Here is a 17,765-nt window from a genome sequence, read left to right as displayed (position 1 = left end):
TAATCACAAATAAATAGTTCTCAAACTCACAACTGTGAGAAATAATCGGAATTGTGAGATAAACTTTTTTTGAATTTGGATATCTGACATTTGTGATTTTATTTTTATTTTTTTGTTTTATTTGTATTATTTTATTTCGAATTGCTATTTTATGTCTCGCAGTTTTGACTTTATAATCTTTAATTCTGCTTTATATCACTCAGTTGCAAAAAAGTTGCAATCACGCAATATTTATTTATTTATTAATAAGGTGGCAGCAATGGGCTTCCATAGTTACTTCCCTCTAAAGCAGGAAAGGTCTTTTGAATGTAGCGAACTCAAAGTCATGTGTTTAAGAAACCAGTTGGAGAAACCAAAGTGAGCTTTATGGTGCATTATCCTGCTGGAAGTAGCCATCACAAGATCACACGCTGTGGTCATAAAGCGATGGACATGGTCGGCAACAATGCTGGCATTTAAACAATGCTCAATCTGTACTGTGGGGCCTAAAGTGTGCCAAGGAAATAATCCTCACACCATTACACCAGCAGCAGCAGCCTGAATGTTAATACGAATCTAGATGAATCCATGCTTTCATGTTGTTGACGCCAAATTCTGACCCTACCATCTGAACGCCGCAGCAGAAATTGAGACTTATCAGACCTTTTTACGATTTTCCGTTCTGTTGAAAGCCTCAGTTTAGTCTTGTCGCCCATCTGCTTCAAGGCTTGATGTGCTTCGCGTTCAGAGATGCTCTACTGCGTACCTCAGTTGTACCTACCGCAACTCGTCGAGTTACTCTTTCCTTTCTATCCGCTCAAACCATGCAGTCTGGCCATCTCCTCTGACATGAACAAGGCACTTTCACCCACACAACTGCTGCTCACTGGATATTTTTTTCTTTTCCTGACCATTTTCATGTCAGGGATGGTTGCGTGTGAAAATCCCAGTAGATCAGAAGCTTCAGAAAGCCTATAGCTCTTCTGGGATCTTTAGCATGACCATGCCTGAATGCACTGACCTGCTGTCATGTGATTGGCTAATCAGATATTTGCGCTAACAAGCAGTTGAGCAGGTCTGCCTAATAGAGTGGCTGGCAAGCATTGATGGGGGTAACACAAGTTATATAATCACATAACTTACTAGTAAGGTGATTCATTGCTTTTTAAGTTACAAGTTACTTTTTTCAAAGGAGTAAATTACTTTGATTTCCCTATTTATTTAGTCTCCTGTATATATGTTGGAATAATTGCAGAGGCGTTTTGTGCAAACATTTCTAACTCTACACTCAATGTTATCACGCATTTATTCCTCTCCCTTAAGAACAGATTCATTACTCCTCAAAATGAATAAAAGCTGAAATGCAAACTCAGAATATGAAGCAAGTGTGCAATAATTAAATGTTAAATAATACAAATTGCCCTTGTGTATTCAATCATGTTTTATTAACCAGAGTTTATTTTAGATAAACAAAACATCTGTCTTTTTTTTTATCAGAATGGCTGAGGCTTATTTACGTGACATTCGGTTTGAAAGGCCTTTTACATTTTTTTTTTTTTTTTTTTTTTTTTTTTTTAACAAACAAACAAGCCCAACCCAGATAAGAAAAAGTAACACAAAATAACGTAATGCATTACTTTCCATAAAAAGTAACCAGGTAATGGGAATAGTTATTTTTTGTAACGCGGTATTGTAAATGCTAAGCTAATGCTAATGCTAAGATTAAGAGATCCGTTTTTCTGAAACAAAATAAAATAGCAAATTATTATTAAGGGTATGTATATCAATTCCCACTTTATAATAAATTACATTGTATAACTTGACCTATAATTCTTATATTTCATTTGAAAAATTTCATAAAGTTTGTAATGTACTGTATTTTGTAACAGCAACTTTATTTCTCACAATTGTGACTTTGTTACGGTCGCAATTACGTGTTTTACTTTCACACAAATAAACGGTAACTGTGAAAAATATGTAAGAACAAAATGCTCAGCGCTTTGCTTGGTGATATAAATAAAGCAATTAATGATTTTAATGAAGCAAGCGGTTTATTTTTAGACCTTCCAGTAATAGCTCACCTTTCCGAAAAGGCAAATCATTAAAACCATCATGCCCGTTCTGATTTAACATCACCCTAAATCCAGCACAACCTAAAATTATTTTGAGAAGTATTTCATGAAGTTTTCCTTTGTAGGATATTCCTAGATACTTTCTGCTGTCTTTCTGACAGGCCCTAAAAGTGTCACACTGCTCTTGAGTGTCAGACTTTCTCAATGTGAGTTTCAGACTTTTTGTTGACAGTTTGACGCAGGTTTCTACTGATGTGGTTTGACTCGGATAACATTGCTAAGCATTTCCTCTTCCTGTCTGCTCTACGTCTTTCTAATCATTAGAGTCACCGCGCTCTCGATATGCCACCGCTCGCCAGACACACAGCGGCTGATGTTGTGCCTTTGTTTGCAGGATCTTCGGTCATGTCAGTCACCGCTCAGAATGGCAGCTGGTAAAGATAGACTTCAGGTCTATCTTTAACAGAAGATGCATCGAGTCTGACTATGTGCCGTGGGATTTACATGACCAGGTGAGAAATGATTTTAGTATATTAGCATTTAGTCATTTAGCAGACTCTTTTATCCAAAGCGACTTACAAGTGAGGGTTCCCCAATCTGAATATTCATCTCGATCCTCGTTTAAATTTATTTAAATCAGACATAGAATAACAGAAATCATAGAATCAGTGTTTTTTGGCTTCACTGAGATCCTGTTATCATTCAGAATTTTTTTTTTTTTCACTTTAAATTTAAACGAACCAGTAACTTTGTAGTGCTTTTGTTAGTTTTATTTTTAATTTTTTATGTCTGTTCGGTTTAAATGAATGAATGAATTTATTTTTGTTTAGTTTTAGTTAAACTAAACGAGAATTAATTATTGCTTTTATATGAATAATTATATTTTATATTATATTTATATTGCTTTTTTTGCGCTGTTGTTATTTTTATTTGTAAAATATTATATCGCATCAGCTATTTATTTATTTTTGAAGCATGTTTTATTTGAATGTCGCCTTATTTTAGGCAATACACATATATGTGTTGAATAGAATAAATAAAAATTTTAAAAAATAAACGAATGAATAAATATATAAACAATATGACCCAATAAAATTAATAGAACTGTCAAAAAAAATTCATATTGAATTTATTATAATCTTAAATCTTAAGATTGCAAACTATAATCTGCGTCTCTGTCAACAGCAACAAACAACTTTTTAGCTTTGATTTGAAGTTCAAAATAAATTCCTCCAAGTTCCCTCGGGCTCCACTGTAACAATCGTTTGTCCTCCGTGAAAGAATCTCCCCATCTCAATGTCAATAATGTCCTTAACTCAGCTTCTATACTGCGTCTCAAGCCTTACAATTAAAAGAGGCCAGTAGTCTTGATCAGATACCTTTCTGCTTTGTCTGATCTTTCCAGCGTAATAAACTCTCCACTGATGCTTTATGTTGCACTAAAGAGTGTGCTGCATTGGATTTCTGTTTTTTGAAACTTACAAGATTCCTTTCTAACCGGCCCTGACATGCTTTCCCAGGGTCCACTGCCCAGACTATATTTGAACAGAATAATATATAACCCAGAAGTCAAGCCAGAAGCCAAGTGTCCTCTCACAGGAGGATAATAGATGTACTTTTATTAGTTGTAAGGACATGGCAGTAGACTGTCCTACTTTAACCTGAAGCCTTCTATTTCTGTTACGAACTCCGAGATGCCGAAGTGGGCTTGAAGACAACAGAAGTCGACAGAAGACAGAACGATGTCAAACTTTGGATGGTCAAACCTGCACGCTGTAGTACTATGCTGATGAGATCAAGCCATTCAGTGTCTGTCTGTACTGTCCTGCGCTGTAGGGTTTCATTGCTCCACTCTGCACCGGTTAGTCTGATAAATATCAAATCCAAAAAGAGGACATGACCAGCAATGGGCGTAAAACATTTTTTTTTCCCCATTCAACTAGCACAAATCTGAATAAAACTGCACTAATTTAAAGGAAGCATGTTAACAAAAGACTAAGGGGGGGGAAATGTTATACACGAAATGTGAGTGAGAGACCTAGAAGACTAAAATCTTTGACAAAATGAACCCCACAGAGTTCGGATGTGAGATATGAAATATGGAACAACCAAGTACAATGAGTGGAAAGATTTTCTCTCTCTCTCTCTCTCTCTCTTCCCTATTTTCTCTCGTCTTCTTTCCAGTCTCTTATTTTTTTGTAAATTCAGGGTGATGCACGCATGCTTCATTGTTATGAATTATTCATGCGAGAACTGAAATAAAAACCTGAACGAGAACACCATACGCCGACTATATTGTAGAAAATATTTGTGCTTGTGTTTGTGCATGCATATATATGTGTATGTTGAAATCCTGCTTATAGGGTGAACGCTGCCTCATGGGAGTCAAAAGAGTCTACCGAAAGCTGAAGCCCATAGCAAGGTGTGTTATGGGTAAAACCTACTCTGTCACCATGATATCCGAGCCATGTGACTGCACTGGGTCGGACTTTGAGTGGTAAGTAAACAAGCACTTTTCCTCAAAGATTCAAACTCTATTCTAAAACTACATAGTACTCTAACAGTGTCTGTATGAAAAACCATAGCAAAGTCATTTTTGTTTTATTTCTGATCGATAATTAAAGTGCCCCTATTATGAGTAATCAATGGTTCATATTTTGGTTTTGGGAGTCCCAAACATGGATGCAAGGTCAAGGTAATTTTCTTATAATATGCATTTATTTTTACCTTATTTGTTCGACAACTTCGAAAAGATTCATTCAATGAATTATTTTTCCAAACCTGTCCTTTGCATAATACTAATTCTGCGGTGATTGTTCGCAAAAAAAGAAAAAAAGAAAAAAAGCAGCGTTCGTGAGCGTTTAATGCTCCAAAGTGGCACCTAATGATAAAAAATGAATTCATATTTTCATTCAGACCAATAAGTGGGCGTGCAACATGCCAGTGTTTAATTTTAACTTCAACACGAAACGATTTGGTATTCGTTTTAAAAGCACCATAATTTCAGTGATTCAGAGCTAACTATTTTTTTGAGAGGCAATGAGTGTATACATGGTGCACTTTCTAAATTGCAAAATTTTTAATTTTGCAGGATGTATTCATCCACGTGTTACACGCTGCATGTAAGGGAATTTTCAAAAATCCATAATGGGGCATTTTAAATAATTAATACATATAATACATATAATTTACCTTTGATATATACATACATACATATTTACATATATATATATATATATATATATATATATATATATATATATATATATATATATATATATATATATATATATATATATATAATTTATTTATTTTTAACGGAGGATACATTTTAATTTAGCAAAAAGTGACTGTAAAGACATTTATCAGAATTTAATAAATACTTTTACATTTAATTTCTATTCATTAAAAAATCTAAAGAAACAGCTAATTAGAACGATGTATGAAGGCTGAAATAAATTACGTTTTAAATATACATTAAATAAAGACTTAAATAAAGACCCCAAACATTTCATGTACGTCAAATCAATGAAAACTCAGTTAATTCTCTCTAGCTATAAAAAAACAACTTTGAAGTCATGGCTAGTCCTCACTAGATCAGCATTTTCAGAGGAGCTGCAGTGACTTTCTTAAAGATCTCTGCTAAGTGGAAACCAGTCAAGCTGTGTGAAGACAGCTAAATGGAGACAGACATGCGTTCCCAGCTTCTCAACAGCTTCTCTGTTGTCTCCGCCCGTCACCACCCTATCTTCCGTAGTTTTTCACACACCACGCTTTGTGGCTTAAACCCTCCATTTGTATTCCTAACAGTCTTTTCTCGTCATGTAAATGTAGCCTCTCTCCTCATTTCCCCCTGAATTATCAAAGTTATTAATGCCGCTGTTCTGGAAAGTTCCAAATCTGCAGGCCCCTCGAGGCCGCACGGAACAAAGTGTGAAAGTTGTTAATCAGGGAGTGAAGCGCTGCACGTTTAACAACACAAGCTGGCTACATCTGTGTAGCTTGTCATGGTAATTAGTGTCGTTTGTTTTCTTGATTGGGGTGTTGAGTTGCATCGTAGGACAAACAACTTTGGCTTCTGTTTTCTGACAGTTAGGTCTAAAAATAAATGTATTAATGTAAAAGTGGTTGTAAAAGTTTTTTTTTTTGTAATGCTGACAAAGATTTTCATGCAATTTTCACGTCTTTCTCTGCGTTACTTGTTAAGAGAGATGCTAGCAATTTAAAAATGGTTAGACATTAAAAATTATATGACTGCACAGAAATACAAAATCTTTAATGCATAAATTGAGCATTATTATTATAATTAAAATGTCCAGTTAAAGACTTTTCTTTACTTGTCGGTAGAAAAAGGGTTCATTTTTCAGTCCATTTCAATAAGCATAATGTAGGTGACACTCGGACTTTTGCTATGCCTATTATTCTTGACAGCTAATATAATTATTTCCATTTAAAGGAGATAATTGTTCACGTTAATCATAATGGAGAGATTGGCATTCTGACTTATTACATCAGTATTATGCATTATACTTTGTAGTACGATTTCTCATGTAAATATTTGACAAAAGACAAATATCAGCAGAATTCTAAAGAAGTTGCAGCTAACGCCGGAAATTAAACAACATTTTGAAGATGGAAAAGTGTAAAGTGTACTGCATGTTTATTCAAAGCTTTTTTTTTTTGCCGTTTTGTTTCGTTTCGAAAGGTCGTTTGTTTTTTTTGTTAGACCTGTGGGATCCTAGCAGCGTGAGCTCTGGGTTGATGATTGTGTTACGCCGAGTTAACACGAATGTGTTTTGTTTGTTTGTTTTTTTTACAGCGATTACGGCTTCGAGAGAAGGGCTGATGGGAAATGCACCCCAGCGTTCTGGTTCCTCCCCTCCTCCGTGTCTCGGACCTGTACTACAGAACACACATTCCTCAACAGCACCGGGTGAGATCTCATTCGACGCATTCGGTGTTAGTAAACACGTGTTTGTGAGATTTTCGATTAAACGTCTTTGCGTTTTCAGTTGATTTTGACGTAAAGTGTTGCGTGTTTTCGCAATCACGCTAATGAATTTCAGCGTCGTCAACCGATCGTTTTGCATTGGAGCCTGGGAGCTGGTTTCTAAATGTTTCGTGTGCGTGCGCAGGTACAGAAAGGTGGTGTCTAATAACTGCACCGGAGGGGTGATGGAGCAGTACACGGCTCGTAGGCAGCTGTGCCCCAGCCAGGCCCCTCGCGGCCTCCACTTAGTGACCAGTGAAGGGAAGCTAACAGCTACTCTTGCCAACAACGTCACCTTCCTCGTCTTCCTGGAGGAGGTATAGAAATATTTAGTGTTCCCTGCACCACTTATGAGTCTAAAAAATCATACATTATCCTTTACGTGCATTATCTACTTATTGGTCTGAATGAGTCAAAGTATTTCTGTATAATTGCAATTCCAGAACCGCCCTACACAACGCCATTTATTGTGTTTCAGGCTCAAGTAATTTATTATACGTGAAAATTATTATATTCAGTGCCTTTTTATAGTGACATTTTAATGGTAGTCTGTTGGGAAGTGATCGTTTTGTTCTCTCTGACTCACCGGATGGAAACAGTGCTTATTCGCAAATGTTTTATGCAATATTTGCACAGAAGTTTAGATATTGTGACCGGTGTAGTCTTTCATAAACAAACAACTAGTTGCTTACTAGCATGTATATTATTAGCATAGTGGCTGTTTATACACATTATAGGACTAGTTCACTTCCAGAACAAAGAATTCTGTAATGACCACATTTTACTATGACGTTGGTTGTTTATTAATATTCACTTCCAGAACAAAATAAATCCTGATAATTTACTCACCCCCATGCCATTCTAGATGTTCGTGTCTTTCTTCAGTCGAACAGAAATTAAGGAAAACATTCTAGGATTTTGCTCCATGTAGTGGAGTTCAATGGGAGCCAATGGGTTGAAGGTCATAGCAATGGGCTCCACATGATAAAAACAAGTACTTTTTAACCACATATGTTTACTTTACTATTAATAAATTTTGGGTTTTTGAGGCAAAATTCATAGTAGTTAGTTTTAGTGAGAACTGGTCCCTGTACTAAAGTGTGACCTTTACAATTTATCTACAGTACCGGCTGCTAAATCCCAAAGTACAGAGATAACCCTCATCCGCCATAAATAGGGCATTGTAAGCTAGAGATTTTGAGAAATCACGAGAGACCATCTTGCCTGTACAAGAGCAATGTTTTCCCATGGTAGATCGGCGGTCTGGGACAGACAAGACATCCTCCAAAGCAGATGAACTGACAGCTGAATGAATCGTACACAGAGCTTTGCCAGTATCGTAGTCAGGAACAGTTTTCCTTTCTGCCTAAAAAAAAAAAAAAAAAAAGAACAATTCACAGAAATTACAGGAAGTTCTCTGAATGAAGAACATTTGTTCACCAGCCTGGTTGTGTGTGGATTTTTAAGCTAGACTCAATGATCATTACTCTCTTTTTTTTCCCCCCAGGGCGATGGATCGAAAACCAGCATCACGGTGGATTTCGGCGACGGTAATGCTTTCACCTACTCCAACGTGAGCTCTATCGAGGATGGCATTAAACACATATACAAGAACGTAGGAATCTACCGAGTGTCAGCCACGGCGGAGAACAGTCTGGGCTCGGAAACTGTGCTCCTCTTCCTACACATAACATGTAAGCAAAGATATGGAAGGAGGGCGAGTAACAATATGCACAATACAGACAGCCATATCATATTCTACTTTTACACCCTTAATGTATTTTAGAGACCCGCTGGGTCTGAGCACTCTGAACTCATTTATGCTTTATTGACCAGAAAAATCTCATTTGGCCTTGGTCGTATTGCACTTCACATTAAGCAATCTAGATTTCAAGCTTATAGTCTCTAACTGGACCACTATATTGGAATCATCCCTCTTAGTTATTGCCGACAGACAATTCAGTGTATGATGAAGGTCCCAAGGACCTAAAATATCATGCAGATCTTAATGTAACTTAGAATTATTAATCATTTCTTTTTGCCAATTAAAACCATGCAAAACATTGCGTAGTCCAATCAGTTAACAAATGGCTCTTTTGAACAATTCTTTTAAGAGAATCAAACACAAACAGTTTACAGTTTACTCTTATGTTGCTCGTAATACTCTTTCGAATTGAACTTTAAGTACTAAACATTATGACTAGTATTTCATAAAAATAAATTAATTATGCTGTTTTGTCGTGTACAAGATATTCAGGAACTTCATTTAAGGATGATTTAGAGTCCTAGTACACAACAATTTTAATATTTGATTCTAATTCTCTTGATTCTTTACGGCACAAAACACAACATGCTTACATTAGTTTGATTCCATAACGATTGACTCTTATGAGTCGGTTCTGTTTAGTGAATTATAAACTTACAACACAACATGTATAGTCTAATTTCCAAACGAATGCCTCTTATATGAGTCAAATCTTTTTAGTAAATGAAAACTATACAGTACGAATGGTGTAATCCAACCGATTTCCAAATTACTCCAATGAACAATTTCCTCAGCGAATAAGAGCACAGAACTGTTATGTTTACTTCTACTTTGTACTAGCTTCTTAGACTTGACTATGTGCAGCACGCATTATGAGCATTATTGTTTTTTAACATAGTTAATCCAATTATTGAATTGCCGTCATGCTGTCTCTACGGACTGAGAAATCATTAAAAAGCATAGATTTCAGATGTACTTGACCCATAAAGAATGTGGTTGGTCATTTTACATGTTGGTCAAATGGCCTATTCCTGTCTACGTGGGTGGTTCCTGGCCTGAATATGCATTAGACTTTATGCCAATAATCAAATCCTGGCTTTTACAGACTTTTGAACAGACAGCTCTATCCTATGTAGCCATAATGTTGGAAGGCGCTATTTTAACACATTCTACGAGCAGATGGCCTGGGTTTTGGTAGATTTTTTTAGTGGTTGTTGTCTGTGTTTGTGCTAGAGGAAGCTCCTCAAATATCAGCGTTTAACAGAGATTAACTAAGCGTTTTGATTCAAATGTTCGCCCTTTTTGTCATATCCACCTACTCAGTGAACTTGCCACCCCTGCTATATTCAGGCAGACAGATGCCTCCGCAGTGACATATTGATCAGGGAGGCGAAACACTTCCAATCTGTCAATCCTGTCGTGCCAGGCAAAGCAAATAGGGCCTCTGGAGCATGAGCTGAAATTCACGCGCAGATGGCTCTGTGTTCCTATGTGAAGTATTTGTGAATGAATGAATATATGTCATTATACATATCATTTGAATGATGTTTAGTTTGTGCTATAACTTTAAGAGCCAGTTTTACTAACAGCATGCGCCAACGCAAACGTCTTTTTGTGCTAAAATAGCACTAAAATAGTCGTTTTTTACCAAAAATCGAATGCCCCAAAAAAGCATGTCTTAAACTGTGGATGTAATCCAACTCTTAATGCCATGATAATGATGCCACGGCTATAGAAACATCCGCACATCGTCTCTATATCCCAGATATTAACCTAACAATATGCCTCAAATACAGTCTGCCCGATGTGCTGACATTTATTAAAACAAATAAAACCGTATGTACACAGCATATCATACTGCATACTGTACAAAACAATCATAATATTGTGAAAACAAATATGATTCGACTAGAATGCGCTCTGATTATCCAATCAAAGAACGCGAAAATGCTGACGTTATCGCAAACCTGCGACCTGCGAGCTGGCTGCCAACTCGAAATCCGATTGGTTAATCCACGTTTTTTCAGTGGCATTGATTTTAAGCAACGGAAGTCTGCGCTGCTGATTCTGAAGGCCTTAGGCAGATTTCGTTGACCCTGGCAACACGATTGCAGAAATATGATTGGATAAACTACTGGAAGCAGTGCAACCAAGAGAAAAGCTATGAAACAAAGATTAATAGATTATTGGAGGTCATTTAATACAAAATTCATTCACGGAAAAATAAAGTAAAACTAAGTCAGGGATTTTGATAATGTTTAACCTACCACTGACAGCCCAGCATTGCTTAAACTATTTTGTGCTTGAAATGGATGCAGTTTGTTGCTAGGAGAGGCAGAGCAGAGAACATAGTGTGTGGTAGAAGTAAGACATCTTTTCCCCACATATTCATTTATATAGTATGTATTTTGTTTAAAAATACAGTAAAAACAGTAATACCGTGAAATATTATTACATTTTAAAATAACTGCTTTCTGAAAGGTATTCCACTGTGATTATGGCAAAGCTATAGAAATCTTAAGAAAATTCAAACGTCAGAAATCTCATGTTGGTATTCTCCCCAATAAACTATTAAAAATGGTAAAAGCTATATCAGAAGCAGATCATTTAGCAGATGCCTTTTTTCAACATTTTAATGTAGCAGTCCAGCTATACCAAAATAGTGTATAATGTAAGAATATTTCATTGTATTTATCACTAAAATGAAACAAACTTTATTGGTTTTCTCAGCTGTCTTTAACACGGCAGGTTCAAATGTGAGGACGTGAACGAGATTTGTAAACACTTTTGTCTCGACCAATCAGCTTCTCTCTTTTCCTTCTTTCAGGTCAGCTGGAGTCTATTCACCTCTCCGCCCCTTTTGTCGCAGTAAAAAATAAAGAGGTCAATCTGACGGTGGTCCTCTCACCGAGCCAAGTGGGAACGGTCACCTATATCTGGTGGTTTGGGAACAATTCTGAGGTAAAGCCTGTGTGATTGTGCGACTCACTAGACACCTGTGCAAGACTGTGTGTGTGTGTGTTTGCCTCAGCGACTTCCGTGTAAATAAAGTTGGCATGTTTGCAACTGCGCTGACAGGGCGTCCTCTTGAGAGTCTCTCTCAAACTGTATTCACAGCCCGTGATCACGCTGGAGGGGAGTGTGGCGTTCACGTTCTCTCGAGAGGGAATCAGCGTTGTCACTGTACAGGTGTCTGCTGGGAATACCATCCTGCAAGACAGGAAAACCATCGCTGTCCACGGTGAGGTTTATACGCAACGAGTAAACAGACTGCTAGGCACTGAAGACAGCTTCATATATTAGCCCTCTTTCCTATATAAATATGATTTGTTCTTTGCTTATTGTGTATATGTGATATGTTTGAAAAACATCAACGCTATAAATATTGCGGTCAAGCATACAAGCTTTGGTAAAAATTATTTGGTAAAAAATTCTATATTTATGAAATTTTATTTATTATTATTTATTTATTCGAAATCACTTTTTTTTGCGCATTTCAAGTAATATCAATAAACCGCAGTTAGGTTGTTTAAGCAATTAAAAACTAAAACAAATATTATTTGTAATTATAAATATTTGTAATTTACATAATCACAGTTCATTGAAAGTTTTTGTATCGTTATTTCAAGCTATACGTGGAAATCTAATTTAATGATGCAAATTTTTCCTAATGATAATTATAATAGGTAAAAAATGTAGTTTGTTTCAGATATCCGCAGAAATGTCAAAACTCAAAACGAAACTGTATTCATATTGCATTTTATTAAATACAAATGTGTGGTGGGCTTAAACTAACGATTCTTGTAAGAATTTTTTTGGTTTTGTTTTTAACTACAGAATACTTCAGATCTCATCTTCTTGCCTTTTCATCTAATCTGGATGATCATAACCCTGATGTGGCTGAATGGAGGCTTGATGTGAGTCGAGTCATTAAAGCATCTATGATGCAGGTGAGTTCAAACCATATACCATTTAACAAAAACCAACTGAACATTAAAGAGTTCATTACAGCTTATGTATTAACCTGAGGTACAAATCCTATTCAAAAGGGATCTTAAGAATGTTAATATTAATGCTCGGGTACATATTCCTAAGAATTAAATGATTATTTCTCTTTTCTCTTGAACTTTCTCTTGCCTAATGTCGTCATCTGATCTGGCATGGCTCTGAGATGCAGAATATAAGATGGCTCCCTTCCATCACAAATTATTGTATCAAACAATGGTCAAGGTCTTAGGAATTCCCATATAGATCTTAAACACAAAAGATGCAATAAACCACTAATGGATGTGTTGCTCAAAAATGGGGTGGCTTCTGATATGTTGTGAGCGTTCAAATCCTCATAAAGTATTCAATTTCATGGTCATAGAAATTAAAACCAAAACCTTTCAGGGAATCTCCATTTAAAGCACCACTGGAGCCAGTTCAAGGAAACCTGTCGAAAGGGCATTTAGATGTTCAGAGTCCGAAAAAAATACCAATTCCAGGTATAAAAAGTGTGCAAATACAAGTGTAGTCTGGAGCTTTAGTGGGTTTTCACGCTTAACACTTTGCCTGAAGAACTCAAGTTGACACACTTGTGAAATTGGCTTCCAGATTCTCCTTCACTGATGGAAGGAAAACACCACCGTGACAGAAAAAGCGTATTCAAACATATGGCACAACAGACAGAAATAATCGTCAGCGTTCTCCTGCACTTCCCCCGTGGCATTTTCTAGCGTCCGTTATAACTGAACATGGAGACGTTCTTTATGGATGTTTATGGAATATGACACTTGAGAATAACAGTTCTCATGTGAGCCATATGCGTGTTCTGCTCTAGTTGGTTAGTGGTAATGTGTGTAATGAGTTTTGCGCTGGGCATATGGACAGGAACGAGGTGGACGTTGTGACCTTGTAACGTGAACCAAGGAGAATTTGATATATTTATATTCTGTTTGGAAGGGATAGTTGACCAAAACCCAAAAAATGTATTATTTACCCACCCTCATTTCACTTCAGACCTGTGCCATTTTTGGTCTGTGGAACACAAAAGGGGAAATAGAGAGGAATCCATTTGTTGCAAGAGTGGGAACCAATGATGTGTGACATGATGTCAAATCTGGTTCAGCCCATCTAGAAGACATGAGGGAGTAAATGATGTCGAAATGTTCATTTTTAAACTAAAGCTGTAATCGTGTATTCTTGAGACAGTTAACAGGATATTTTGTTGCATTATTTAAATTTTTGTATACGTTACCCTGGAGCACAAAACCAGGCTTGAGTCGCTGGGGTATGTTTGTGGCAATAACCGACAAAACATTTTATGGGTCAAAATGATCCATTTTTCTTTTATGCCAAAAATCATTACGATGTGAAGTAAAGATCTCGTCCCGTGAAGATTTCGCAAAACGTCCTACCGCAAATTTAGCAAAACATCATTTTTGATTGGTAATATGCATTGCTAAAAACTTCATTTGGACAACTTTAAAGGCGATTTTCTTAGTATTTAGATCAGATTCCATATTTTCAAATAGCTGTATCTCGCATCAGATGATGTCTGAATCTCAATTTCAATACACTGAACCTTATGACTGATTTTGTGATCTAGGGCCACATAGATTTTTACATATTTATTTTGGACACTATTGGAATGACTCAATTATAGACTTGGTAATTTTGTCCAAACTTTGATTTTCTTTTTTTTCAGGATTTTTTGATGAATACAGAATTTTTACTCTCACATTTCATCAATTAATGCATTCTTGCAGAATAAAACAATGAATGTGTGTAATAATAATAATTCATAAAAACAACATTATTAAAGTATTAATAATTGTATAACAATAAATAAGTATAATAATAAAATTTGTAAAATTATTAAAGTAATTAATAATGTTTTATAATGCGTAATAATAATAATTTGAACTTTATAGGGGAAAAGTCACTCTCAAAATAATATAAATGAATTGTCTTTTTTTTCTTGTATTCCTCTAATCCTGTTTCTCGTGCGTTTGTATCTCTTAAGAGTCTGTTTGCTGGTTTTCAGGCGACAGGAGTGAATCCAGAGCAGCTGTTGGTCACCGTGTTGCCCGGACTGCCAACAGCAGCCGAGTTCTTCCTGTTACCAGACAAACAGCTGACAGAGGGGAAACCAGACAAAACAGCCACCCATTTAGACCAGGTACACCGTTTTCTTACATTACGCACGATTTTCAATCTCCGTAGCGAAAAACTCAGCTATAATTAATGTTCTGCTTTCACCTTTACCCCTTAACCAGAAGAAAAGGCTCAGATATTCAAATACTTTTTAAGGATGGTGGACAAAAGGAGCGTCTTGACAAGAGTTTCTTATGGTCTCCAGCAGATGTCAATGTTGGCCTGTTTAACTCTTGACAAAAACCTGTTTTTTTTACCAGTCCACAGAGACTGTTCTTGATCAGAAAGTCTCTAATTTTGCCCTGAAATGAAATGCTCATAAATACTCTTTCATAAGCAACGTCGGAAAGAAGCAGAAATAGTGTCTTTCTGATTAGATGTCAGAGCTTAATGAGAGCGTTCACATTTCTTATAGCGTTTCTGAGGTCACGGGTGACTCTGGCCATATATTTGGCCATAACAGAGAACAGCCATTATCGAATATGAGAAGATGGCTCATATCCTCCGATATTAACATGCAGAGTCATCTATATTTTTGAGGCAGTGATTCCTCACCATAAAGACTCACTATAGAGGACGTCGTTAGTAATCCAGCCACTAAATCACTTCTGGGCCAGAGATATTATATCACAGATTATAGGGGATATCATCGCTTTGTGGATGTCCATGCATGGGTGCCTAAGCGGCACCTTTTCAGCTTTTTTTCCCCCTTGCCCAAACCTACCTTGAATCCTCATAAATCTCTATTCAAGGGTGGCGTGTTCAAAGTATAATGTGTAGATAGCCTTATTAAAAAAGTATAATAGACTGACTGACCCTGGTACAATTCATAAAGAAAGTAATTATTCATGGAATGGTCTAATTTTAAAAGGGTGAGAAATAAGGAGAGAGAGAGACAGAAGGTGAGAGCGACGCAGAAATAAGTCAGGAGTCATTTAGTAAATGAGACAGATTTAATGAAGCTTGGGCAAAAAGAGCGAGAGGGAAAAAAAAGGATTCTTTGAGCAGGAAGTAGTTTTATGTGAGGCGCTATTAGCAATATCGTCCCTAAACTCAGATCAGATGCCCAAGATGAAGCTTAAGAGTTGTTTATGAAAAAAAAAATACTTAAAATAATTTTTATCATCTTTAAATGATATCAATGAGCTAATATGCTAAGGTTTTTTATTTAGTATTTTTTCTAAAGAATTTCATATAATTTAATTAAATAGAATTGCACAATATATCTTTAATTGAATAGTTTTTAAATAATATATTGTAACTAATTATAGCAGTACTACGTATAACGTTTTTTATTTCTAATGAAATTATGAGTAATTAATTATTTTATAATTTATCTATCTACCCATCTATCTATTAGTTCTGTTAACAACATATCTGTTATATCATAATAAACTAAAAATATATTTAATACATTTTAAATGAGAAAATTGGAACTGCTTCAGAAAGTGTGCTCTTCCAAAAAAAGAGTTCAAAATCTTTTTTTTAATCAGTTGATTTTTGGGAAAACAAAAATAAAAAAATATAAAAGGATAATTTATTATTAGTTTAGCTTAGTATTTGTTAAGTTATCCTGTGAATTTTACAATCACTGTGTAAAAAGGAAAAAGATATTTCTATAGATTTAGCCATAAAATAAAGTTTTATCATGTCAAATTAAACTGTCTTTTTACCATAAACCGCGTCACCTTTCTGAAGGCGTAATTATACCCTGACCCATATCAAATTACATTAATTTAAGATGAAATGTCGCAGTGCCATTTATTAACACTTAAACACACTCTCCCCGAGAGAAAAAAAAAAAAAAAAACGTTTAAAAATGATCGAGCTTGAAGCACCCATTTCAGAATGACCCTTAAAAACCTGATCTGCCTTAATCGAGCACAAAAACAAACAAGGCTTTATTTTGGGAGGCAAATAGAAATCTGCTTTCAAGATTTATGCATACATAAAAGCGCCTGACAGTCAAGGGCTGCGTGTGTTTGAGGGAGAAGAGAGAGATGTTAGGCCTAACTGAGATCCCTCCTATGTCGTATATCTATATTTGCGAGTCAAGCTGATTTATGCTGAAACGTCTTCTCAGTGTGGTACAGGCTCACGTACTAGAAACAACATCAGGACTCAAATACCTACGGGACACGAATGTCTTAGTTCCTATCGCGACTGCCTATGTAATTTAATAACCCATTTGGATGCATTGTATACAAGCTAGAGTTTTTTCATCCAGCGTGGTATGAATATGACGAATATGTGATTTTGCTTTCAGCTCTCAGAACTGGTTCTCAGCGCTCTGAATCAGAATCTGGTTCAGTTCACACTCAGACCCGGAGTCCAGATCACAGTGTACGCTGCCCATTTATCAGCAGGTAATCTACGAACCAGAGAAGGCTTGCGCATGGTTTGCAACGACGGAACCGTTCCCGTGTGACACGGATTGTATAACAACCTCTTTTCTTTAAAGATTGAGGGATTTTAATTTAATAGAGATGGCGTCTGTTTATTAAAAGGAGGGTTGGAAGGGTGCCAGACTGCACTGACAAGCGTTGCCTGTGTTGTTTTCCCCTGCGTCTAGCGCCTCTAGTGGACACAAGCGAGAATCACAGCGGCTCAGCTATGCTCATGCTCCTCTCTGTGGTGGTGGTGGGTTTAGCCGTGTTCCTCATCTATAAATTCAAAAGGTACTGTCATCCATTTTTAAATCTTCAACCTGGATCATTATGTATTTATTATCAGTTGAAAATATGGTTAGCTTTCTAAATTGGTTAAATGTCTAGTGGCAAGAGTCTGGAGAAGCCTGAAAGATTGCAAGTTATTTATGAAG

At 36.3% G+C, this 17,765-nt stretch overlaps 1 protein-coding gene across 5 annotated transcripts in view; it reads left to right on the top strand.

Annotated features, from left to right (window-relative positions):
* The window catches only part of LOC122351696 (VPS10 domain-containing receptor SorCS1), a 143,826-nt gene that overhangs the window by 120,727 nt on the left and 5,334 nt on the right, over positions 1-17,765 (top strand). For 3 of the 5 annotated variants that reach the window (XR_006251793.1, XM_043248986.1, XM_043248956.1), the window contains 11 exons: positions 2,446-2,563; positions 4,415-4,548; positions 6,871-6,984; positions 7,187-7,358; positions 8,549-8,735; positions 11,634-11,767; positions 11,924-12,047; positions 12,644-12,756; positions 14,835-14,969; positions 17,211-17,310; positions 17,517-17,622. Coding sequence is in view for 3 of the 5 variants with exons in the window: in XM_043248986.1 (XP_043104921.1) it covers positions 2,446-2,563; positions 4,415-4,548; positions 6,871-6,984; positions 7,187-7,358; positions 8,549-8,735; positions 11,634-11,767; positions 11,924-12,047; positions 12,644-12,756; positions 14,835-14,969; positions 17,211-17,310; positions 17,517-17,622 (1,437 nt within the window). In the remaining 2 variants the exon portion in view is untranslated. The remainder of the gene's footprint in view (positions 1-2,445; positions 2,564-4,414; positions 4,549-6,870; positions 6,985-7,186; positions 7,359-8,548; positions 8,736-11,633; positions 11,768-11,923; positions 12,048-12,643; positions 12,757-14,834; positions 14,970-17,210; positions 17,311-17,516; positions 17,623-17,765) is intronic. The other 2 variants (XR_006251794.1, XM_043248966.1) reach the window with 1 other exon arrangement.

The sequence above is a fragment of the Puntigrus tetrazona genome, chromosome 1, assembly GCF_018831695.1.
Source record: "Puntigrus tetrazona isolate hp1 chromosome 1, ASM1883169v1, whole genome shotgun sequence".
NCBI lineage: Eukaryota > Metazoa > Chordata > Actinopteri > Cypriniformes > Cyprinidae > Puntigrus > Puntigrus tetrazona.
This window is presented reverse-complemented; position numbering and strand designations above follow the sequence as displayed.